Genomic DNA, 25,034 nt, shown 5'->3' on the forward strand with positions numbered 1-25,034 from the left:
CAAGGTGCACAATGGTCAATTCAGAAATGTAGATGCTTGCTTCGCCCAAGCTTCAAAGCACATAGTAAAAAGAATGTCTATTGCTTCTCTAAAAAGACAAGAAATGCAGGTGTGTTGTATATGTGAAACAGGGGCATAACTTGCAGTCATTGTGAGTTAGTAGGAACTATAGCCAAACATGGCTGCTTCTGAAAATAGGCTGATCTGCAATAGTATAACCACCCTACAGTTTATTACTTTGCAATTAACGTTCTCTTGGCTATTCCACTTTTTCCTTCCACGTTCCAGTATCTTCTAGCTCTCAACCAAACCCCAGTTCTACGTGATCATAGGGAGCTGGTAATGTAACTGGCTGATAGTTTTGAAACACCACAAATAAAGCAATTTCACCACTGGTAATCAAGGTAGTATTTATGACTCTCTGAAGACTTTTCTTAGTCTCAATTTCTGGTTTCAGTTTTCTGCCTTATTTTGCTTTTTTGTGCACTCTTATTTACAGGACGGGCAGCTTATATAGATTAATTTTGTTTTATTACTATTAGAAAGGAGTGGTCCAACTGATAATTACAAACATTTTCACAAATTATCCAGTCACTGATAGGTACTTGTGTCTGACACAAACAGTACTTCCTCCTCATCCCTCAGTTATCCCTTCCAAGTTGAACTGGACTGCAGGTGTTAATGGGTGACTGCCAGACCTCTGGAGCTACTTTACCTTTCAGGTTTGTGAAGGCATTCCAAAGGATTCAAGCCTTCTTTTGTATATGCTGTATCACAGGGTAGAAAAAGCAAGCAGCTGGAGGTTCCTCACTGCACCACACCCTCCCCTGACATTGTCACCCACATTCTCTGTGCTCTAGAAGATGAAAACAGAATGGCTGTAATAGCAGTCCTATTCTTAGTAAATCTACATTTCACTTTGTTAGTTTCACAGTACAGAGAGACTGTGTTTGATCCCTATTGCTCATTTTGTCACATGCTGGAGGACAGACATAGTTTCCACTCTATTTGCTACCTCCTCTTCCGTAGTCAGTATTTCCAACTCTTTCTTTGGACAGTTTAATATCTGGTCAAATCTCAGTAGGTAATAATGCAGTTGTATGGCAAAACTGTCACGGACCCATATACTTAATAGCTTCCAGAAATGGGAGCTTTTATGCATCTCAATCATATCTTCGTAGCATATTGTGACCAGTCTTTTACAACCCCTAACAAATGTAGGATCCAGTCTCATGACAGCCACTGCCCTATGGCAAGACTTAGTCCAGCTAACTCACAGAGAAATTTTGGCATGTATTCCTGGGTTACAAGAAGTTTAACGTTATACAAAGTATATTAAAAAAATTTACTTGTAATTACATCTTTGGTATCACTGAGCTTCATACAGACGTTTTCTCAGATACTCAAGCTGCTTAGGTTTTGTGGACAGAACCATAGAATTCCATTCAAAGTGAGGAATCTGTAGAACGAAGTCACACAAACTTAGTGCTAATGTTGCCTGACACAAGTCACAGTCTTACAGCACAGAAAGGATCTACTGTTCTCCACATTAAAATATTTTATCACACATGCCCTTCTGTCAGTTTGCTTCCACAAAGTAGTAGTTGCAGAGATGAAAAGCAGATACCCATACAATACAGGCTATGACAACTCCATTACCCCATCTTTCACTTGAGGTATTTTGAAACCCATTAAGAGAGAAAAACCCAAGGTCAACAGTTTGCAGTGCTGAAGTATCAAACTGAAATGGTGTGTCAGTAGCCCAACATTTAATCTCAGGGCAACACAAGAAAAGATGTTTATTTTTTCTGGGATAAAAAAACAAACAAACAAAAAAACAAAACCCAAATTAAAAAAAAGCTTAAGCTTATAGAAGACTCCCAGTTAAAATCAGAGTAGGTGATGTAAGTATTGATATATCTATACGGGAGAATCAGTATTCATCACGAGCCCCCTAATATGTCTGTGCTCCTGAGTGGGAATTTACACTGGTCACTAGCTTTGCAGTCACAGTACTGTCACTCCACAACCAGCCAGCCTCCACCACCCTCTTTAAGCTGCCATAACTGGCTCTGAGTGAGCAATGAGTGTGCATTCAATTTTTTCTCATATGAAAATCTTTGCTGAATTGAACTGAAACTCTTGTTTCATATTTTCTCATTTACTCAGGCTATGTTCAGATTGCTAGTTTGCCTGCACTGAGGTAACACTAAGACTTCTCGACTCCAGTTTTTCTGCAGCTGCTGTCAGAGATGTTAAGTTCTACTAAGTCTACAAATTGCTAGAAATTACTCCTCAAAATTCAAAAATTGCTCTCACTCAGTAGGTGCTTTTAGCTATCAGATGAAAACTGTCTTTAAAGCTGTTGGAAGGAAAATCCATCAATCTGCACTATCAACACAACTCAACAGAAGACATAAAATATTGTTGGCTACTCACCTGAATGACCCGATACCCCAGAATTTCCAGGTGTCGTTTTTTCAAGGCAGGTTCTCCTTTCAGGTGGCGTGAATCTTTACTAAAAGCTTTCGAATCGAGAAATTCCAAAGCAATTCTGCAAACAAACCAACAGAAAAATTTATTTACTTTCAGATAAAGTAAAATTTCTAGCTCAGCATTGACAGTTGCAGGAAGACTTCTGCTAGATAAATCTAACAGTTCATAGCAGAACAAAGTTAAACAACTCCCTGAAAGTAGACAAAATGTTTTTCTTACATTTATTTGGAGATACTTGAACTTTAGGAAGAGCACTTCTTTCTTCTGCTCTATTCAAATGGCAAAAGCAGCAACCAGCATTTTCAAGGATTGCATTAGAAGAGGTCAGAGTATTCCAGTGTAATAAAATACATATTTCAAGAATCTCTATCTGCTCTATTGTACTGAATTTGGTTGAGGTGGATTTAATTTTCTTTGTAACATCTAACACGGTGCTACGTTTTAGATGGGTAACCAAAAGAGCATTGATAACATACCTGTGTTTTGTCTGTTCCTACATGCTGCTTACACAGCAATCAAGACCTTCTGTGTCTCACTCTGCCCCCACAGAATGTAGACTGGGTTTGGCAAGAGGTTAGGAAGGGACCAGCTGAGACAGCTGACCTCAACTGGCCAAAGCACTATTCCATACCGTGTAACATCATGCTCCTCAATAAACTGGGCTTTTTTTTCCAAATTAGTCATTGTCTGGAAGCTGGCTGCACTTGGTCTGCTGGTGATAAGTGGTTGCATCTCCATCACTTCATTTTTCTTTTATTTAACAAACAAACAAACAAACCTTCTTCACTAATCAAACTGTCTGTATCTCAACCTAAGAGATATTTCTTTTTCCCCTCTCTTTTTTCCCTCCAGATTCTGTTGATGGAAGCTTAGCTGCTCGCTAGGGTCTAACCACTACACACAGAAAGGCTAAATCTAATAAAGTTTCTAGAAAAAGGAACAGAAAAATAAATAGCCCAAGTGTACCATCCACTATTTAGGACATAAAAAACAAAAAAATTTGGTCTAAATTTCATCTAAAGCTTGAAGAGTGTAAGAATTCCATGTACTAACCTCTGAGCCCCTTGTGGTAATGCCTTTCTCTCTTCATCCTTGATGTCACGTCTCAAGTGTATTCCCCTCAAATTATCCAGAAGTATATCCTGAGCCATGTAAGAAAGAGGCTTTTTATTTTTATCCAGAATGCATTCAAAATCTGTGAGAAAACATAACAGATGAAAAAAGACAGAAAAAGGGAAAATAATTTGTTCAGCATAGTGTTTGCTTCTAGACAAAACTAAGTGACAACCATCATTAGAGGTATCCAACATTTGTACCTGAATTATGCAAAACTGTTAGAAAGTGTATTCTACACAAACTGCCAAAACAGGTATTTCTTATTTGTGGTATCTTGTGGCCTGCAAATAGACAGCCCCAGGGGCTTGCCAGCCTTGGTGATAATTGTGCTATCAGCAGTCTCCAAAACAATCCTTGAAAGTGGAACTTCTCACCTATTTCATAGTAGTATGGTGTGAGAACAGATACTCTTGCATAATGGCTCCCTCCTAAGATCTCTGCCAGCATTCTGTGAACATGCTGTCGCAGTGGATTTATTCGGCTAATGCCTACGAAGACAAAATAAAGAATTAATTAGTCAAAATACACAACAGCTGAAGTTCTGAAACTTCAGTACCTTGTGACATTGCACTTTTGATAGCCAGCCTACTGAATTAAAGCAGTGATCCTCGGTATTATTCCATCACAATTCAGAGGTCACATCATCATCTTTTGGGTAGAAAGTGACCGGTACCTACTAAGCACAAACTGCAAATCCAGAATTTCCATCCCTGTTTTCCCACAAGCACTTTGGTTGCAAGTTTAATCAATTGAATTTTTTTAAAATTATGATTAGACTGTTAAATAAGTATTTAATAATTTTGCATCCATTGCAGGTATAGTCTGCTGTTATTTCTCCACATGTTGCAGATTGCTTAATACCTTGCTCCATTAAACATCTTCATTCTCACAGATTAGAAAGCAGATTAGTCTGACAGATAGCAAAGCAGAATTAATACCATAAGAATTAACGGAGGAGACATTCTGTTTGCATCAGCTAGACTTCCTGAGATCACTGTTGTTCTGAAAGTTCTCAGCTGCTACATCTATGAGGCTGAACACCTGACTGCTCCATCTCACATCCTTGATGAACCTTAACTCTTTTGAAGATGACAGCAGTTTAGCTTCCTAATGGCTAAGTCATCAAAGTGTTCCATTCTGAAAATACAACATCTCCTCCAGTAGACAATCTCGATGACCTCAATTATTACACCATCCTCCATGTCATACACACCAGCTGTATTTTGTTTAGATCATATTTCTTACATGTAAATACCTCCTCTCCAGTATATCCGTTCTCCTGGGAAGAATTGCCTTGCTGTTTTACACCTAATAAGTGTTCACACTTTCGAAGAACATGGTTTCAGTGTATAATGGCCTTTTTGGGCTTCTACTGTGTGCTAGTGTCAGCCCAGCAGTTTTAGAACAAGTGCCTAGCAGACTGCTGAAAACAGACTATTACAATAACAAGGGCAGCTCTCCTCAACGATTTACCTTTACACGAGACACGCTGGAAATAGTGCTCATGAAACCAAGGGATGTGAAACTCCGGACATTCCAGACAGACTGCTCTGTTCAGTTTCATAAGCCGTGAGCGGACCCTCTGCCTCAAGGTATCAGACAGGACTAAATTAAACAACATAGAAAAAAGTGTGAACTGTAAAGTGAAAAACCCATTATAATCAAGTAGATGGATACTTCTGAATCATTTACAAAAAATACAGTAGCCTTATACTATGGCACTTATAAAATTCATGCTACACAATTTTAGAAGGCTTCACTGAATCCCCTACAGAAAAAAAAATAAAAAAAAATTGCTCAATATTAAGAGCAATAGCATGACAAAAGAAAGCAGTGATTTAAATTCTCAGCATTTATCTTTTGATGGCAAAAGGGCAACAGCACATCAGTAGCAAACAACGACAAGGAACAGTCAAACAAGCGTTCAATCTCTTATTTTGGAAGTAGAGTCCGGTGACGCACATTTTTTGCAGACCAGAATTCCACATTATTTCTTGAGCTTTGGACTGCAACAATTTCTTATAATAATACTATATTCAGGTAATTTTATTTCCATTAAAATTAAATATACCAGGTACAATAAACTGACTATAATTTTTTTTAGAGTGAACTTGTCTTATCTGGCAACATCATCTGTAATATATGCCAGCACTTCTAACATAAGATTTTGTTTATTCCTTCCCTTTTAGCATTCAAATACTAACTAGTTCATACAGAGCAGTCTTTCCAGAAGACCAAATGATGTACAGTCTACTTCTCAATTTACACACGACCACAATTCCATTTTATACCAAATGTCACATAACTCAATTCATCAGAGCTAGATATTTACCTTCAAGCTGAGCATCCAATCTGCTTAGGAAAGAAACATCAAATACTGTCTTTATGAGAGCTGGAGGAAAATACCCAGCCACTGCCAAAATGTAACCCAGCAGCACCAAGTGATGAGTTTCAAAACAACCTTTAGAAATGAAACAGAAATCCATATTAACACTACAGGGCATTGAAAGGACTTTTGTAATGCTTTTCTGCTTCCCAAGTCTATCTTAACATTAAAAAAAAAAAAAAAAAAGCTAACTCCACAATTAGATCTACACATTTTTCCCTACAACTTTTAATTTCACAGAGCACACAGACACGTTTTTTCACTTGGCTTAAAAAATGCCATCACACACACAGTTTTGTCAAGTACAAACAAAATGTTTCAGCGGCACTCAGCCCATGTTCCTCTAATATACTTACTCAAGTTAGAAGTCAGATGTTGGATACAACTCTGAAAGAACTCTTCATTGGCAGGAGGATCATAGTTCAGAACAGAGAAAAGATAGAGAATGAAATACATTTCCAGTGGGTGGATCTGGGGAAAAAACAGATCCTAAGTTGAGCTGTTGAAAAGTATTCTAAAATTGTTTTGTAGTAAAAAGGATTTTATAAATTTATTTAGAATATGGAAACCTAATGATGAAGTACTTTTTAGGGGAGACAAAAACATAAAAATAATAAAATGCACAAGTCATTAAAATTGCAACTATGGCTAAAAATCAAAAGCTGTAAGATGAAGATGATCCAAGTGTTACTCTGTGCTTAGACTTTAAGATTTTTAAAAGTTTTCCCATCCAATGGTTTCTTTTTGCTTGTTTTGTAAACTACACTGTCGCAAGACAAAACAGAATGTCTTTTACATCAGTTCCTAATTTGGGGGAGGGAGGGAGAGGAAAGAGGGCAACACATTGAGAAACAGTGACTGTGACCCAAAACACAGATTATCGAGGAGATCCACACAAGAATGGTTAACAAAAAATATGCCATGCCATGCGATGTGACTATACTGTAAAGAGGTAAAAGGAACGTTTAATATGATCAAATGAAAACCTGAGCACAAAGGATTACAGTTGACCTAATGCTGACTGAACAGGAACGTAAGAAAGGAAAAGAGAAAAAAGAGAAGAAAGTGCAAAGTAACATGTGGAAATAAAACAGCTTTAAGTGGACAAAGAGAAAGACAAGTGCTGAAAGAGTTAGAGTGAAAAAATTCTTTGAGGCACTGTGAATTTTTCTCTGAAAAACATTAATCGATGCCCAGGAGAAGTGCTCAGTGCTCCTAGCACTGCGCTATTCAAGTCTGCCAACTCAAGAAGGATGCAGAACAAGAAAAAGTTCTAGGAATGCACCTTTCTGTGCAGAGCCACACCAAACCGTTTTTAGCACATATCCATGGAGATGCTGAACACAGTTCTTAATATAAATTGACATGTAGTGAAAATTTCAGGAAACAGTTTTAAGGAATGAAAGGAAATGTGTTTAAACAATCATTCTTACATTATTTAAAAAATAAATAAATAAATAAAACCACTAACAGTGCATTGCTTTTTTGAAAGCTTGAAAAATAAGGAGATTCAAAATCTCTAAAAATGCCAGAAAAAAAAGCATAGGACAGATCCAAAAACAGCTATTAAAGAACATTATCTTCATCCTGGAAAATCTCAGCATCTGTGCATGGTTGTTCCAGGGAGATCATCTCAAAACCTTCATTTGTCTTTGCTACAAAACCAAATATTCTCACGTTTGTCAAAGCCTGGATTCCGAGCTAGAATGACTTCTGGTCCAACAGAAGAGCCATTATAAGCTGTGTGCATCATGGAAAAGGATGAGACAGCCACAGTAATTTAAACATCTACTCCCAAAGCAGTGGCCAAGCCCAAATCTGCGTAATTGCAATTTCATTCCACCAATAAAAAACTGCTGTATGTAAAACTGCTGCAAGTGAGCTGAAAAGATGAATTGTGTAAACTCACTTAAAAAAAAAGTTGTATGTTTAATCAAAATTCAAGAGAAACAAACAATTAGGTAAAATCATAAAAGTCTAGATTTCCAGGCTTGAATTCTATCCTATTTGCTACTAACCTGTCCTTTTCTAAATGAAGAACTTATACAGTAGATCAAAAGAAAAACTATAATACCTTGTTTATATTTTGAACAGTCACAGATGCTATTCTGTCAAGTAATGAAGGACAGCGATGGTTTGTTTTTATGAGAAAAACAGACAACTGTAACACATTTGCCCATGTTACTTGATCTATCAAACGTCGACATGCAGCCACAGCCTCCTCACTGATGACTTCCTGCAACCACTCTCCATTCACATGTGTAAATTCTTCCAACAGGAGATTTAAGTTCCTGGCTTCCTGAAGTCTCTGAAATCCACAGTCATTCAGTTTTTGCAGAAGCTTTGCATGTAGCTCAGAAGTGTTTTGCCACTGCAACTCGTCATAATGATTCCATTTGACAAGAGCTGTAGCAATGCAACTGAGGTTCTGGAGTTTGCACTGAGGTAGAACTGCTGTTGCTTTGTTTATAATGATTTCCTCCACTTGAGAGGATGGAAGCATGGCCAGTGTGCGAATTATTGCAGCAGTATCAGCAGGTATGACACTAGATTTTAGAAAACTGAAAAGAGACAAAAAGAAAAACAGACCATTGATATCAACAGAGTGCAAACATTTGCTTTTTTTTTTTTTTTTCTTTTTTCTTTTTTTTTTTAGACAGCAAATGAACTCATAAAACCATAGAATGGCCTGGGCTGGAAGGGACCTCAAGAATCATCGAGTTCCAAAGCCCCTGCCACAGGCAGGGTTGCACCTAAGTTCTATTTGAAAAGGCAATAGTAGTACATTGTTTCAAGAATGAAAGAAACACAAAATCAGGGGCACAAAATTCACACAGACAGTGACTATTTAAGTGGGTTTTTTTTCATTTCAACATTAATTTCTTCCTTCTAACATTCACATCAAAAAGAGGAAGATGACAGTGAGCATCTTAGCTGGTGAGGCTTGAAGTGTTACTGAGAGCACAGAAGCACTTACTAAGGAAGTTCTGCCCTTTGTTAACTGAGTTTGTAGGTTCCTAGGTCAAGGATAATTTCCACAAAAAGTGAAAGCAGTGGTGGCAGATCTCTTCACAACAATGAGAACTAACTAGAAAGTTCTTTGTTCTGTAAAATAGTATTTCTGCTTTATACTTTCACTTGTTCCAACCATGACATCGTTAGTTACTTTTCATTGACTGCTTCAAGTATCTTCAAGTATCAAAGAAAGAGATTAATACATGCCCTACCTACATCATATCAGCCAGAATTTCCTATTCAATGTCTCTGTGTTGCAGTAGTCAGTGGAGGGGGAAAAATAGTGTTTTAAAAGGTATCACTTTTATTAGTAGATACTACTAGATCTACAGCCAAGATAAAACCCATTTCATATTCTTCGATTTATGTATTTAATCAAATTAAATCATTGTAATAGCTTGTTACTTTATCATATTTGAGGAAAACATTTTAGCCTGTCATTTAACATATTAACTAGACCACTGTGTAATACTTCAATTAAATAAGAAAACGAATTCTCAAAAACAAACACTTACCCAAATAACAACATTTTCAGCTTGGCAAACAACTCCTGATCATGGCAATGCAACAACACCAAGCACTGTGTTAACTTTACCAACTGCAATACGTGATAGCCATCCAAGTGTCTATGCAGAACAGAAACCATTCTGAATACAAACAGAAAAAGATGATATGGTACTATGCTAATGCAAAAGATACTGCAGAACACAACACCTCAAATGAAGAAGGGCTTCCCCATATTGCACAGTAACTAAATAGACGATTATATACATCTGCACTCTTCTCCACCTCAGTTTTGTTGTTCAGTTTACAATTGCAGAGAATCTGACTTGAGTTCTTAAAGACTTAGTAGTTCAAGTTAGGGCACAATAACTTTTGAAGAAACAACTCACATTAGTAACAGGACAGCTAGACAGGGTTTACTCTCTGCAACTTACTATATTCTCATTTGTCTCAGCAGTTTACAGTGATTCTCAGAGGCTAAGTTCACGCAAAAGAGATCACATAATAGTAAAAAAGCTAAAAGCTATATTCCACTAATTTGCTAGAAATGAAATGCCCTTCTGTGAAATTCCTGAATTACTCAATCACTTCAGAGTCAACCTGTAATATTCTGAAGTCTGTAACAGGTAACATGCACGGACTGCATGTGTTTGTATGCGACACAGACCCCACTCCCAAAGTATACCACATATTTTTTCTTAATACATTCATCTATAACTATAGAACACAATTACTTTGTAGTCTTTAAAAAATTACTTTTCAAGCAGGTGAGAATGTCTACATTTCATTTTCAGCATTGTCTTCAGTATCACTAATGCTTGATGACTGCTAAATCCTTCTGCAATGAGTGCTGCAGTTGTTAGCAACCTAATGAGAAGAAATAATTTATTTTCCAAAGAAAAACTGCTGAAAAGTCACAGCAAAGATTGTAACAATATTCTTTGTCTGAAAGAGGGAAAGAACAACAGACTACCTCACGAAATACAGCAAAACAGATTCTCCCCAACTAGACAGTTCTATGTTGTGAACCATTCTTCTGAACAGTATGGCACACACAAAGATGCAAATGTATTAAATCAGAATACTGATTCCAACACTTCTGAAAGTAGTCAAAAATAAAAATTCACCACCAACCAGCAAGCGACAAATCGCAAAATCAAATATGAATTGAACCGATTCTGGGGCAAATAAGGCTAATAACTTGTGCTGCCTCATTTTCACTTTCATGAAAACGACAAAAAGATCTAGGAAAAGGTTTTGGCCAGTTAAACTGGCTAAACTTATTGTAAGGAAAATAATTTATTGTGTAAGTTATGGTAAAGAATACCCAGAGATTTGAAGAGCAGGAAATGCTACTGAAGTTCTGAAAACATTGCTAATCATAACTAATACAATAAATTCTGCCTAAGGCTCCGAGAGAGCCATGAACAATACCAGGATTTTGTGGCACAAAAATGCAGGCAGACCAAGATCTGCAATGTAATTCAGGGCTCCAATCCCTACATTAATGCTGGAGGATTCCCTGCTGCCACCCTTTCATACTGGATATGGTGGGCTTAGGGGCTGGACTCATGATCTGGGGTTTGGGCTCAATGACCTTAGGGATCCCTTCCAACCTCTACAATTCTGTGATTTTGTACACCACACTGGGATAGGACAAGACTCCAATCTTGTAGTTTCAGCTACTGTAGATCTTAAAAGGAAAAAATGTAATACACACTATTGCATATATTTCTCAGGAAAAAGGCAAAAAGTTTGTTACCACTACCCACAGTGCAAGGAAATAATAGGAGACAGAGCAACAAGATGGTCTTGAGTAACAGTATTCCCATGCACCTTAGTTACTAGATACAACTTCCTACACAACTGTTTCAAAACAAATTGCTTTCTGTAATGAAACAGTTCATTGCTATAAAGTTAGGAATAGAAAACTTAATCATCAGATGTCATAGATATGCTCAGAAATTCCCCAAAACACCAACAGATTTTCAATTTCCATGAAAGACTACGTAAAAATAATGCCTGTTAAGAATCTTACCTTTCTCTTACCTTGGACCCAGCCATAGGCCCAAGAACAAAAAATAATTTTGCAAAAGATTCAGGATCATGGTAATCATCTATTGATTCAGACAGCAGCTGTTTAGCAATGAGGCGGAACTCCGCACTGTCAAAACCCAGCTGCTCATACAGTCCAAAAATAAGACTAATATTGTCTAAATCAAGATGAGAGGTGCTTTTTAAGAAAACCTTGTTGCATTTTTCTAGCAAAGAAGGATATGCCAGTTTACTAAGTTGAAGAAACTGTACAATTCTTTTGGCATAGTTGAAATGGACTTCTTCTCCCAATAGTTGTTCCACCTTCTGTAGTAATCGGTCCTGAAAACTCCGTGAGATGACACCAGATACACTGATCATCAAAACTGACAAGATCCTAAAAAATTCAAAAGACTTTAAGCTTATACATTGAACACAGTTAAGCAACACATTTTAGACTTCTCAAATAAACTAGCCAAATAAAGGAATGTTAGTTAGGATGTTGCTGGCTTCGGCGCCACGAGGAGTTCAGAATCTAATCTACAAAAAATAGCTCAGCAAAAAGCATTTGTTCAAATAACTTAAAAATTGTGCTTTTAGAGAATTACTGAAATGATTGGGATTTTTCAACTCCTACAAAGTTGTTTGTGTAAAACCGCTTGACTAAGGCAAACTCCTGTGATGTCTCATTTAAATTTGCAAAAAGATCTTTAATCTTCGGTGAAAAATTAAAGAAACCCAAACAATTGCCAGAAGACAGAACAGGGAGAAGAGTCACCATCAATCCTAAAGAAAAAAATCCCTTCCTAACAGGATAACAGGACAAACAAGAGTCAGTTCTGTAAAGAAATACGGTCTCACTCATTCAATTAATTTCATATGCTGGCTCTGTGTGTCCAAAAATAAATAAATAAATGGAGACTGATGGTGCTGGAAAAGGCAGGGGGAAAAAAGAGCAGCATTTGCTGTAACTGCCCAGGGAGAAGAGAGGCAAGAAAAATAAGCTTGGACTTTTTTTGCGTACCGTTCCTCTTTTGTACTAAGAGACATGGTTCTAGTGGGGAAATATTGGTGGTAGGTGGATGGTTGGACTGGATGGTCTTAGAGGTCTTTTCCAACCTTTGTGATTCTATGATTCAACTCAATTTTAGCATCAGGATAATGTAACAGACACATTACCAAAAGAACTGATTGATTCACCTTGACAAAAAATGCTCTGAAGATAAATAAAAATAGATTTGTTTTAAGATTCCTCATCACTATTCATCATGTCATAACAGAGAAATTACTAACCTCAAGGAAAACAGACATCTGGTGAAATGACCTGTATACTCTCAGAAAAGTTCAGAAGAAATTTAGAATCAGATTGAAGGAATATCTTTTATTCCACTTTAAGTGAAACATTAGTTTTAGTTAGGCACTTAGATTGGTCACAAATAAATTCTTCAAAAAATAATTGGGATATTGTTTTAACCTGAGTAAACTTTCTCGTGAGAACCAATGCACAAATCACATCTTTTCCACAAACCCCAAACTGAATTAACCTTCAATTGAAAAAAAACTGAAAATGTTTAACCGAAAAAAAAACCCAAAAAAACCCTCACCAAAACAGTAATTGTGACACATTGTTTCCCACACTACTCAGTTTCTCTTTGACACTTACCTTATATCCTGTACGTAATCCAGTTTTGTGTCCACAAGATGTGCTATTTTGCCAGTTAGGGGACTAAAATGTCTGCGCTGCTTGTGTAAACACAGTGCAAATTTAGACAAAGCTGGTAAACTAAGGCTGTGAAGACATCAAACAAAGACAGAATATTCACTAGAAATAAAAGGTAAATAACTGAAGGCAAAAATCTAATTCAACAACTGTATAAATTGTAAGTAACATTCAAATTACAAAACGGGAACAAAATATTTACACATTTCCTGTGACACGGTGATATCCTGAACTCAGACAAAATGCTCAGGTATTTTATAAGGAAGCGTATTTTGTGTATGAAACCCTACGCAATCCAGAAGTTAATACTCTTTGAGAAGCCAGGGTAGCCCTGTGTGAAGCAAACCACAGCTACAACTTACACTTTTCACAAAGCATACTAGTTCAGTACTTGCCTTTCCAATCTTTTCCACGCCTCTGTAACGAGCGCTCCTGCCAAGGAATCATGGCTTTCCACACTGAGCCTTCAGAAAAGTCAAAAATGTCACAGCAGTTTGAAAGATTGCTTAAGAGAATAAAAGAAATACATCAAAGAGAAAAATATCTTCCCATTATTTATCATGCTTTACATTTCTATTGCTCCTTCCAATCAAACAAATGTACCCAAAAACACATCATAAACATTTATGCATTCATAATCATAATTCTATTTATCAGGAGTACAAAACTCAGATCTGGCACAGGAAGTTAGATTTCCTTACAGCTGAGCTGTTACTCCAAAAACACCCTCTTCTTATTACCAGATGCACAATGTATAGATGTGGATATCAACATAATACTGCTTACCTCAGTATACTATACAGAGCGTCCACTATTGCCTCATTATCCATGTGTTCTACTTTGTTTTCTGCTAAAAAGCAAAGAGTTAGAAACTGGGAGTGATTTCTTACATAGTCAGAAGTCCTTGAGAGAAGTGGCTTCTTCTTCTGCAACTGCCATAACACATTCAATGCAATTCCCACATGCTTTTCAGAAAGCCTGGCCTTGTTCTTGCCAACAAGGCTGAACACTTCATCTTCATGGGTACAGTTATTTATCTGGCTCAGAAGCAGATCGTTGCTCAGAGTTCGGGCTTGGTAATGTCTCAGTGCAGACAAGCAAACTTGCCTCAAACAAAGCATTTTTCTAAGTCCATCAGCTACCTTTAACAGTGTCTAGAAAGATTCTTTCATTTTTCACAGCAAAATACTGTTTCACAGAACATACTTTGGCATCTGAAAAATGGGCACTTCTTTTCTTTTCATCCTGTATGGTCACTATACTGGTAACTCAGTTCTGAGGTACCTGTAGTGAGACAGAATTAAAGCAGTTAGACACAGTCATAAATCCTAGCTAAAAATTGATGTATCTGCCTTTTAATGTAGTAGTTAATGTAAGCTTAAAAAAAAAATCCATGCTTTGAATTCTTCTGAGAGTGAACAAAGAATATCAAAACACCCAGAAGTGTTAAGAAAAGTTATTACCTCTGGTAATAACTTTCTAAATAAATGTAAAAAATACTTCCATATTTAAAAAGCTACCCCAAAAATGCACCTGCTGCCATGCTTATACTGAGAAGGCAAAGATGGGCTTTTTCATGTGCAAGGAGAGCACAGGTCACTGAGACTTGCCTTCATACGGAAGCTGCTCCATGATGCCAACAGGGGGCTCAAAGGAAATGCAACTGTTAGTGGTAAAAGGAAGTGAGTGAGCACAAGCTCCTGAGCTCCAAACAATTTTAACTTATGATGCCTCATAACATGACTTTCTTCCCTGTGCAAAATGAAAGCATGCAAAAAGGTACACATTTTTCCAGCTATTACACAGTAATTTTTAGTAATGAATTTGCTTTATACTCCCTCTTTTAGTGCTTTCATTGCTTCTGCCTGCTTCATTCCTTGTGCTTACAAACAGATTTATCCGGGAAAATTTATATGGTGCTATTTATTCCATGCAGTGTCCATAAGAAGTTTGATCTTTCCATCTAATGACACAGATACACGCTGTCAGAAGGAGGGAGGACCCCTTACAAGATTTCATAAAGTGGATTAAACAAAGTGAAACACAGACCAAAGGACGATCAAGTCACTGTTAAATCACAACTGAGCAATCTTCAATAAAATCTTAAGTCCTAAGCTGGCAACTGTTACAAGACTGCCAATCCTCCACATTTCTCAAGTTATTAACAAATGCGGCATAGATGCATATGCACGGAACCAAACATGCCCAGTGATGATAGCCAAAAGCAGCAATCATCAGTGGCTGTACCAATGGCTTTTAAACAGAGGCTACAATACAGAGCTGTCAGAATGAGTGAATGGTCTTCTTCCTCTGTGCTAGCAGCTGGGAGCAGGGACAGCAATGCAGAACAACCTGCAGGCCGGTTCCCAGCACTCTTTCTGGAAAGCATTCAGCAGATGCAAGGGATTTGTCACAAATCTACACGATCTTAAGCTGTAACTTATTTTAACGTCTTATAAAAAGAAACCGAAGAAAAATGCCAAGTGTTTTGAAAATTAGAAACACACAGATTCAAACCGGGAAATGTATACCTCGCTCAACAACCACTTCTGTCTTCCATTTACTGTGCAGAATATAAACTAAAAGCACAAGAAGATATTTCATATCGGTGGAAATTCAATAAGCATTCTCAAAACTGCATCACAAACCACAGAAAGCCCAGAAACCCTCCGCTCACCGAGGAAGACTGGGACACACGCCGATCGTGCGGTAGCACGAAGAGCGGCCCCGCGCAGCCGCAGCCCAGCGCTCCCTCGGCCGCGGCCGCGTGTAAGGGGAAGGGGGGCAGCGGGAAGCTCCGAGCCCGACTCCCAGCATCGGCCTGAGTCCCGCGGCGCCTCCCTCTACCCGGGACCCGAGGAAAGGCCGCCCCCAGCGGCCCGCTGCCGCCGCCGAAGAGCTGCAGGGGCGGTGCAGGGGGGCCGAGCGGAGGGCGGGGAGGTGGCGGCTCCGAAGGGCGGCCCGCCGAGCCGAGCGGCCGGGGCGGTGCAGGGGACCTGGGGCGGCCCCGCGGCCTACGGTAAGGGAGCGCCGGTGGAACGGCGGGGTGCCGAACTCAGAGAAAAACGTGATTTAGTAAGGAAATGGAAGAACCAGCCTTGTCTGCAACTTGTAAGGCATCCTTACATCCGCAGAGCATCGTTTGAGAAGGCCTCAATTGGCATTTTTGCGAAGCCACAGACGGTACCCCTCGCTCACATGGAGCCCCTGCGCTCCGCTCATCCCTGTCGGGAAACACCAGGAGCGGGGAGAAGGGTCAGACCTTCCAAGCAAAGTAAATGGATATTCATAAAGTTCCAAGGTCACATCAGTACCATTTTTATATAATGTACTTTGAGGGGGGGAACATCATCTCTGTCCAAAAACCCCACATCGGTCTGATGTTCAAGAGTGAAACTCTGGTATTTGGATTCGCTGTACTGAACATACAGATCAATCACAGAATGGCTGGGATTGTAAGGGACCTTGCAGCCCACCCAGTCCCAAGCCCTGCTGCAGGCTGCCCAGGGCCCCATCCAACCTGGCCTTGAGCACCCCAGGGATGGGGCACCCACAGCTCCTCTGGGCAGCTGTGCCAGGGCCTCACCGTCCTCTGAGGAAAGAATTTCCTCCCGACTTGTTGCAGCCCTATGCAGAAACATTATACATAATGAAACATTATGATTAATTCACATTACCGTATTTGTAAGCTGTATTTTCTTATACTTCGCAAAAAAAGATAAGTTTTAAATTACAAGTTTTGGGACATAGATCAAACGTCAAGTTCTGGAACACAAATCTAACATATTGTGACATGTATGTGATTTATATTTGCATACAAACAGCTCCAAATCTCTCTGTATCTTCTCTACCACCAGTGAAAATAACAAATACCATCCAATATCTGCTGATGTGGTTAGTCAGCATCAACTGATTTGAGGCAATGGCAATGCCAAGCTCACAGTGCTCACTTATCCTTCAAACTTTCTATGGCATGGCCTCAGGCTGCTATCATTCTATCTGAAATCACAGCCAGTATTATCTGGTGATTGATTGGCTGTTTTGCAGCTTTGGTTTTGTCTCCTCTGCTGTTACACCTCAAATATTGGATGCTTACAAATGTGGAACTCCCTCAAACTAGTAAAATAGTAAAATGCAGATGGCTTGGGTGGCAGACTGCAGAGACACATACACACGTAAGTGACAGGGAGGACCTGAGCCCTGTGGGGATCTCAGGGCAGCACTTACCCTTGTGCAAACTCACTTAACTCTAGGAAATCTGATCTGCCCTTTAAAAGTACATCTTATCCGCAAGGAGGTGACTTCTGCAAATCATATGGACTTTCCTTTTAAAAGATGCTGAATTTGTTACTTTTGACTTGCCAAGTGCATTTGGATGAAATCAATTATTTAATCAATTAAGAATGTCTAAAGCAAATTGAAGAGGCTAGATAAATTTTTTTACACTTTAAGCAGGGCATTTAGAGGAAGAAAGCCTTGTACCAAAGCCTATTGAAGCTGGTGTTGATTCACCATGTAGTACTCTACTTACTTCAGGACTTCCTGACTCACAAGTCTATCTCTCCTTTGTGTTTGGTTTATCTTTTTAAAAATGATATTATTAATTTTTGTTAGAAATTTGGAAGGAGAAGAGTATATTCCTGCTTTCAACAGGCTACTCAGCATCTTACCACAGGACTTGCATCCTCCCTTCCCATTACACACGACTACAAACCCCGTACTCACAAACTCCGTACGTACAGAGCAAGAAAGCTTCTGTTTCTATTGCAGACTGTCACGGCTTGAACGGCAGCATAAACACACAGGTTAAGATCAGGGACATTTTTCTACGCGATAATTTCCTTTTTAGTTTTAACAGCCCCTCGCTCCACGCGCCAGGCACTGCTGCAGGGGCTCCCGGGGGCGTTTGGAGCTCTGTACTGTCCCAAATCCCGGCCGTTTCCAGGGCCGTTGGCCGAACCGCCGCTCCAGCTGCGTCCAGAGGGGAAGGCCGCAGCCGGTGCCGGCGCGCCGCCCGCCCCTCACGGCCTGCGCTCCTTCCCGCCAGGCCCGGCCCGGCTGAGGGGAGTGGAGGCGGCGGGCGGAGCGCCGCTGACGAGCTGGAGGGGGCGGGCGCCCCTTCCCCCAACCGCTCGGGCTCCTTCCGAGCGGTCCCCGCCACCGGGGATTGCTCCGCGCGGCCGGTACCTGCGCACCCCGCGCCTCTCCCAGCCCCGGGAGGCTCGGCCGCCACCTCTCCTGCTTCCGCGCCCCGCTCCGCCGCGCCGCCCCCGGGGTCGTCCCCTCCCGCCCTCTCCTTCCACTGACGCAGTCCGTGCCGCACCAGCTCTAACATGGCGGCGAGGCGCTAAGGAGCGCGGGGCGACGCGGGCCGCGAGCGGGGTGAGTGCCGGCACCGCCATGTGGCCGGGGGAGGGCCGCGGTCCGGGCGGCCGCCGAGAGCTCGGGGCCGGGGACGGAGGTTGCGGGGCCCGAGCCCCGTCACCGAGGGGGCAGGAGCCGAGCGCCTCCCTGGCCCGCCGGGGGCACCTCGGGGTCCCTCTCGCCGGGTGCCGCGGCTCGTCGTGCGGGGCGGCGGCTGTGAGGGGAGGGCCGGGGGCACTCCGCGTGAGGGCGGCCTCCGGGGGGAACGCGGGGCCCGGGGAGCCGCGAGCGGGCTGGGGCGGGAGGCGGCGGCCGGGGCTTGGTGAAAGCTGCGGCCGGCGGTGGGGGCCGCTGCGGAACGTGCTGCCTGCGGCCTGGGTGCTGCTCGGCGCTGGCCTCGGAGTTTGAATGAAGCCTTCCTCCTCCGCCAGAAGGCGAAGTGAGCGGCTGCCTCCGTGCCACATGTTCTCCTTCCTCCGCAGGCCTCTCCCTGGGATCCGGAGCCTGGAGGAGCTGCCGTGGCGGCAGAAGGGTCCCCGACTCCCTCTCGGGGCTTTCTTAAAGCTCTTGAGGGGTGTTTGTGGGAAATGCGTGTTAGACCCGTCACGCTTATGGCCATGACCAGGCCGTTAGTACTGCATCTGTACGGTTATTCTTGAAATCCTGTGGAGGTTTTGGAGGAGGGAGGCTTAGGAGAAAAAGCAATGGTGTATGGAAATAGGCTGAAATTTCTGTTATATTGCCTTACAGTTCGCTCAGATATGTGTCTTCCATAGGCCTGATAAGGAGGTCACTTTGGTAGCTACTCAGTCTTAGACTTAAGTTCATAATGTTTTAGTAAGAGAGAATATCCAGTTTTTCATGTTTTTGTTCCATATTACCTGCAGGAAAAGTTGTTCTTTGGGTGGAGATAGATAATGGGTTTGGTTGTTTTTTTTTTTTTTCGGTTTTTTTTTTTTTTTTCTTCATTTTGTTTCACAGTAATGCACTGGGAATGGTATGAGTCACATTTTTAGGTGCCACCATGTTAAGTAAATGATCAAAATATGACAACTAGACATACATTATGAAATAGTATTTTATTTACATTTGAAGAACGTATATTTTTGATTTATCATGTTGGTTTTTTTTAATTACTTTTAATGTTTTGAAAAAAGTATGGCTCTAGCGTATGAGGTAGTTTTGAAGGGGGGCGTAGAAAATAATAAAGGATGCTTGGAGAGCATCCTTTGGGGCTATATGTTTTAATTATAGCATTTCTTACAGTCCTTTTTTGTGAAACAATTTTTGTTTAGGAGTTAGCCAGTTGATCATCCAGCTGTTAATTATATATTTTTTTTAATTGGTTTTAGGACTTCAGAAAATCAGTGAGTTATGAGGGAGTTGGCATTTAAGTGTATGTACTGCAGTGGAGGATGTTACTTTAGTGCAGCATGGTGTTTCCACTGCTACTTCAGTCCTCTGTGCCACGTGCGCTCCCATACAAGAGCCACTTTCCATTTGGAAGCAGCCAGAAGCACATCCAGCTGTCTTCTAATGGAGTAAGGATTTGGTTAGAGGTTGGGCTGGGGCTGGGAAGGGATGTAGAACTAAAGTAGTTGAGAGAGGAGGAGAATGAGATCATGAAACAAGCTTTTTGGGGGGTTATGGTTGGCAAATATGTCAGCATTAAAAACTGTGTCCAGCTGTTACGCAGTTTAGCCGTATTCTGGTCTTCATTAGCTAGGACAGAAGTCTGTTTTGGCGATTCCAGCAGGTGTCTGACTTGTTTAAAAGGTACGGTGTAATCAGCACTTTTTCTCTTTTACACAATAGTGAAGCTTGTGTTTTCTTAGTATTTTTTTAGTTCTACAATTCTTGTTTGTTAGTTAATGGCTTCTTCTGGACCTAATGCAGCTCCAGTTTTCAGTTCTGAAAGGTAGGGTTGAAGTAGTCATGTTCTTCACTGCTTCTGGGAGTGCTGTGAACAACTAAAGGCATTTAGTTGTGCACAGACCTGGGAAAACACGTCTGTTTTTTTGCAACTCTGATAGTAGACAAGAAAAAGAAAAGAAAAAAGGAAAAAAAAACCCCAAACTTGTCTGGGTAAATCAGATGATAGAAAAGTGTGACTTACTCTCAGCAGCAAAGTTTTTCCTTGGTGTCAACAAAAGGGCATAGGTATTTTAAGGTATTTTTCATTTTAGGTTTCTCTTTATTATGACACTAAAAGGAAGGGCATGATCTTGTGAGAACTTGTATCCCTGTTCAGATGGTTTTAGGAGAATGTTATCAGCTTCTCAGCCTAAACTTGTGTTCTTCTGTTCTTCCAACTGAGATGTTACATTCAGGTGTGCGTGCCTCGTGTACTTCAATACAAAAAGCTCAATTTTATGTTAACTGCAAAAAATCTTACGAAAAGTTATGTAAATGAGTTCTGCTGTGCAGTAGTGTAGGAGTACATTCTGTGTATTTATTCAGGACCAATCTGAACATGATGTCTAACATCTGAGATATCTAAGAGGATAGCAGGCTCCTGGCAGGCAATGGCTGATCTTGTCAGGTACCTCTACCCTTGATTTCATTTTTTAGGATGAAAAATACATAATCAGTTCAAAAGACACTTTCAGCATTATTTGAGATAGAGAAATTCCACAGACCTTTGTAAAATATTTTTTTTTCTACAAAACATTTTTTTAAGTCCACGTGATTGCCAAACAGCATCCAAAATCTGGAATGTGATGAAGTGTAGTGCCTTTAAAAAATCTGTTGGCAAAACAGTCCTGTGCTGCTGATTAGTAAAATGAAAGCGAATTAATTTCTTTAATTGTCATTGCTGCTATTTGGGAGGTTCTGCTGTTTGGGAACACAGCGAGGAAATTATTGAGATTGGGACTGGGCTTGTTAGATTTTTGTTCTTGCTTTCAATATCATCCTACAGAGCTGGAAGTTCATAATGGCACTGGTACTCGGATAACATGTCTCATTTAGCAATCATACATTCATTTGTAGTTTAATCTGTATAAAACAAACATACCACTCTCGGGCTGTGGCTGCACTGTCATATTAAGTTGCTATGTGCCACTGCCAGAGTCTTTTCTTGAAAGGTGGCAGAGGAAGGTATAGTTTTCACGTGCTTAAGGAGACCCACTATACCAGGGCTGGCCACGCTGTTGTGTGAGCCCTCCATTCTGGGGTTCAATCCACGTGGCTTTAAGTGGTTGTGGAACAGCGCTAGCGAATGTGATGCATACTTTGTGTCACTTGGTGTACTTGTGTTCTCTACACTCAAAATATTACTTTAAAATATTTCTGAAGATTCTGGATGGCTATCTTTGCAATATAAATCAGTGTGGATTTGTGTTCGTGCATGTGAAGATGACTTGAAACAAAATGCCAGAAATGTGGATTTATGTGCTTTGTTTTTCATTTGGGCATCGAATGAAGACTGCTGCCGAAGATTGGTAAATTGATGCGAGGAACTAATATGAAGACAAAGTCAAGGAGAAATTAGAAGTAGGGGAGAGTAGATATGAGTAGGTGATGACAGAGAATGAAATGAGAGGACATAGTAATATTTTTTTTCCTACCAAATACGTTTTTGCTCCAAACCCACTGTGCTCTTTGTGGGGCTGGAACAAACTGGCAGTCCAGTGAGTTATGTGCCGTGGGTACAGGTGAAGGGTTTATTTTCCTCAGAGTTGGGAAATAGTCCCATACTGCTGCTTGCTGTCAACTTTCGTGAGATGCGTGATGCGTGGATATTTCAACTGATGTGCATCTGTGAGGGCACGCTTCAGTCTAACCCATTTTGACTAATGCATTTCAACTGAAAGGAGCTCTGTTATATTAAGCAGTATTATTACTAATCCTTGCTAGCACAAATAATTTTGACTGGAAAAAAAAGTTCGGCAGGATGTGTTTTTTTGGCATATCAACTAGTAGGAGTGATGATCCCTGGCAGAAATGCTTGTGAACAATCTGTGAGGGTTATCTTTTTCGTTGGTGTGGCTCATTTTGGAAGGGAATGGCTGTCTGCAGCCTGGCCGGGAGCTGGCCATCTTTATCCAACAAATACTTGAGTGAAATAACGAGTAATGCAGGTGTGAAGGGATGCGAATCCTGAAAGACACAACTGGGGATGCACTAGTTATAGGTGCAGCTGTTCCGGAAAAACATTTCTTGTTGTATTTCTTTTATTTCTGAAAATGAGATTAACAGTTCAGCATAGAGTGCTTTAATATTCATTGACAAATGGGCTGTTTTAGGCATACTGAAGGTGGTTGTTTTTTGTTTGTTTGTTTTGCATTGTTTCTTCTCTTAGTAAGAAGCTCCTCTAGCAGGAGATGGATGAAAATGCTTGAGTGATGTGGTCATTTCAGAATAGTACTTGGATTGTTGTATCCTTTAGTACATAGTTTTGGAAGGAATAAGAAAGCTGACTTGTAAGTAAAATTGCCCTTCTCCATAGCATATTTCTGTATGTAGGTACAGTGGGTGCCTTTTGAATTGACTTTAGAATCAAATTCCCTTCAAATTTTATCATGTATTGTGAGCTAATAGCATCTGCATTGTAACTGAAATTAAATTTAAGGAGAAAAATATGCAAGTCATGTAAGCCCTGTTGTTACCAACACGGGTTGTAAATGTTTATAGTATTGAGCTTTACATGTCATTTTCTCTTTTTTATTCTTAATATTCTCAGATTTCTCTGCTGGTTCTGAAATCACTCTGTGTACTTGCTTTTAATACAGGCAATGTTTTGAGTGAACATTGTGAAGTTGTAAAGTGACTGTAATTATTATTAAATACTACATGAATCATCTGTGACTCAGTATTACTGTCCTCAGTGAGATGTGTCTGAAGTGCTGGTTATAGTAAAGGTACTTAAGTGTATTGGAAAGCAAATACTCTCTTGAGGTAAGGTATTATAAGGTAAATGTTGCTGATATTTTAGCCTGGTTGAAGAGGACTGTAGCTAAATTTATATAGCCTGTCAGCTCTCTATTCTGCTTGTACATCTAGCTCCCTGCCTACCTCAGCCTTTCCAGTAGGTTTTCTTTCTGTTTTCCAAATCTTTTTAAAGATAAGGCAATTCTGGATAGCTCAGGAGAGTCAGTTGCTGCACAAAAAAGATACCTTTTAGTCTTCTCTCTAAGAGGCATTTGCAGCATCTACTCAAGGGAAGGTATGCTTATTTGGTGTGTTGTGTGTCAGCATGCCTGTCTTGAGCACCTGCCATCTAGTACCACGTGCAGCCAGTATTTATTGGAGAAGTGATACTGTTACAGGACTTGTTAAAGCAGTTTGTGGGTGTTTTTTTTTTTTTTTTTGCTAAAGTACTGTATATAAATGTTTGTGTAGACACCTTTATTTCTCAAGCAGATTACCTGTAAAGCAGGGTTGAATCCCTCCTCACCCAACCCACTGAAGGCCAAAATGCTTCAAGTTTGGGTACAATTAGTCAGTTGCTGCACTGCTGGACCTTAGGTGTCTCTGGTTCATTTCAGCACATCAGTTTGATCACCAAACAATATGTATTGTAGCATTTGTTCTGAGAGGCTTTCTGCAAAAAAAAAAAAAAAAAAGTCTTCTCTTCCTCTCCTGTGTGCCTGTGTAGCACATTGTGCTCTTGGCAGTGTGTGAGTTAATGGGCAGCTTGTCCTCTTGCCTGCCTTATCTGCATCCCCTGCGTGGGTCCAGCCGCCTGTGACCCGGCAGCATCCAAGTCCCTGGCTCTGTGCACTTTCTCTGATTCTCTGGCTGGCTACAAAAGTTGCGTTAATAGTAATAGAGGAGATACAGCAAACAGTTCAGCAAGAAGAACAAGCGGGATGAGGCAGGGCTGCTACTGCTTTTGGTGAATCTCTGGCTTGTGTGAATTAACTTGTTAGACAGCTAAGTGTGTGTCTGCTGAGGTTCTGCATGTTTGCACAGTCTAGCTGTGAAGAATCTAGCTTAAAAAGTCTAGCTAAGAATCACGTGGATGATAAATTATTGAGTGGTGTTGCATGTAAATCCTTCCTGTGTTGCTCTTGTGATTTTTTTTGCTGTGTAATCTTGGCGAGATGCTGAGAGTGATGCTGAGAGTGATGCTGAGCACAAGGAGAGCGAATGCAGACTAACATGGTTCTAGAGTCTGTAGCCTCTCCTTCATAAACTGAAGTGACAGATGGCAACAGTTGTATATTTTGAGGCTGTTCTGTGGCACAGATATGGGTGAAGCTTTAGGAAAGGTGTTTGAGTAGTGTTTTCTGACAATTTAAAAAAAATTAATTATGGATTATATTTCAACTTCTGGAGAAAGTATTCCAGTCTTATGGATCTTTTTGTTATTGTTGTTTTTTCCTCTCTGAATTCAGAGAGGATGCAGCCTCAGAGAAGTTGTATGATTGTATGTGATGCTGGAAGACTGTGGTT

The 25,034-nt window shown here is 40.4% G+C and overlaps 2 protein-coding genes across 7 annotated transcripts in view; one reads left to right on the forward strand and one right to left on the reverse strand.

Annotated features, from left to right (window-relative positions):
• On the reverse strand, positions 1 to 18,543 carry FASTKD1 (FAST kinase domains 1). Of its 5 annotated transcripts, none has more exons than XM_052674976.1 (16): positions 18,012 to 18,277; positions 14,058 to 14,555; positions 13,667 to 13,735; positions 13,215 to 13,340; positions 11,556 to 11,948; positions 10,274 to 10,384; positions 9,529 to 9,660; positions 8,073 to 8,559; positions 6,355 to 6,469; positions 5,945 to 6,073; positions 5,086 to 5,217; positions 3,987 to 4,100; positions 3,550 to 3,691; positions 2,440 to 2,554; positions 1,360 to 1,459; positions 1 to 856 (listed from the first exon to the last, which is right to left on the reverse strand). In XM_052674976.1, exons 2-15 carry the CDS (start codon positions 14,390 to 14,392, stop codon positions 1,370 to 1,372), a joined length of 2,490 nt encoding a protein of 829 aa, XP_052530936.1. In that variant the 5' UTR covers positions 14,393 to 14,555; positions 18,012 to 18,277; the 3' UTR covers positions 1 to 856; positions 1,360 to 1,369. The 5 variants fall into 5 exon arrangements, with proteins under 5 accessions (XP_052530936.1, XP_052530935.1, XP_052530934.1 ...); XM_052674975.1 differs by having other exon boundaries at positions 1,350 to 1,459; XM_052674974.1 differs by lacking the exons at positions 1 to 856; positions 18,012 to 18,277 and adding an exon at positions 18,459 to 18,543 and having other exon boundaries at positions 1,297 to 1,459.
• The window catches only part of PPIG (peptidylprolyl isomerase G), a 24,992-nt gene continuing 18,497 nt past the window's right edge, over positions 18,540 to 25,034 (forward strand). The window contains exon 1 of one of the 2 annotated variants that reach the window (XM_052674977.1): positions 18,540 to 18,653. The gene's annotated coding sequence lies outside the window, so the exon portion shown is untranslated. Of the gene's footprint in view, positions 18,654 to 21,960; positions 22,131 to 25,034 lie in introns of those variants that run through there. The other variant, XM_052674978.1, reaches the window with a different exon arrangement.

The sequence above is a fragment of the Tympanuchus pallidicinctus genome, unplaced genomic scaffold, assembly GCF_026119805.1.
Source record: "Tympanuchus pallidicinctus isolate F22 unplaced genomic scaffold, pur_lepc_1.0 scaffold15, whole genome shotgun sequence".
Lineage (NCBI taxonomy): Eukaryota > Metazoa > Chordata > Aves > Galliformes > Phasianidae > Tympanuchus > Tympanuchus pallidicinctus.

Excerpts from the sequence above, each read along its gene's own strand:
- FASTKD1 (XM_052674976.1), bottom strand. The coding sequence starts at position 14,392 with ATGCTTTGTTTGAGGCAAGTTTGCTTGTCTGCACTGAGACATTACCAA. Across the intron at positions 6,470-8,072 it reads CTGTTCAAAATATAAACAAG|ATCCACCCACTGGAAATGTA; the intron begins GTATTATAGTTT and ends TTTTTTCCCCAG. Across the intron at positions 6,074-6,354 it reads ACATCTGACTTCTAACTTGA|GTTGTTTTGAAACTCATCAC; the intron begins GTAAGTATATTA and ends TCATTTCTAAAG.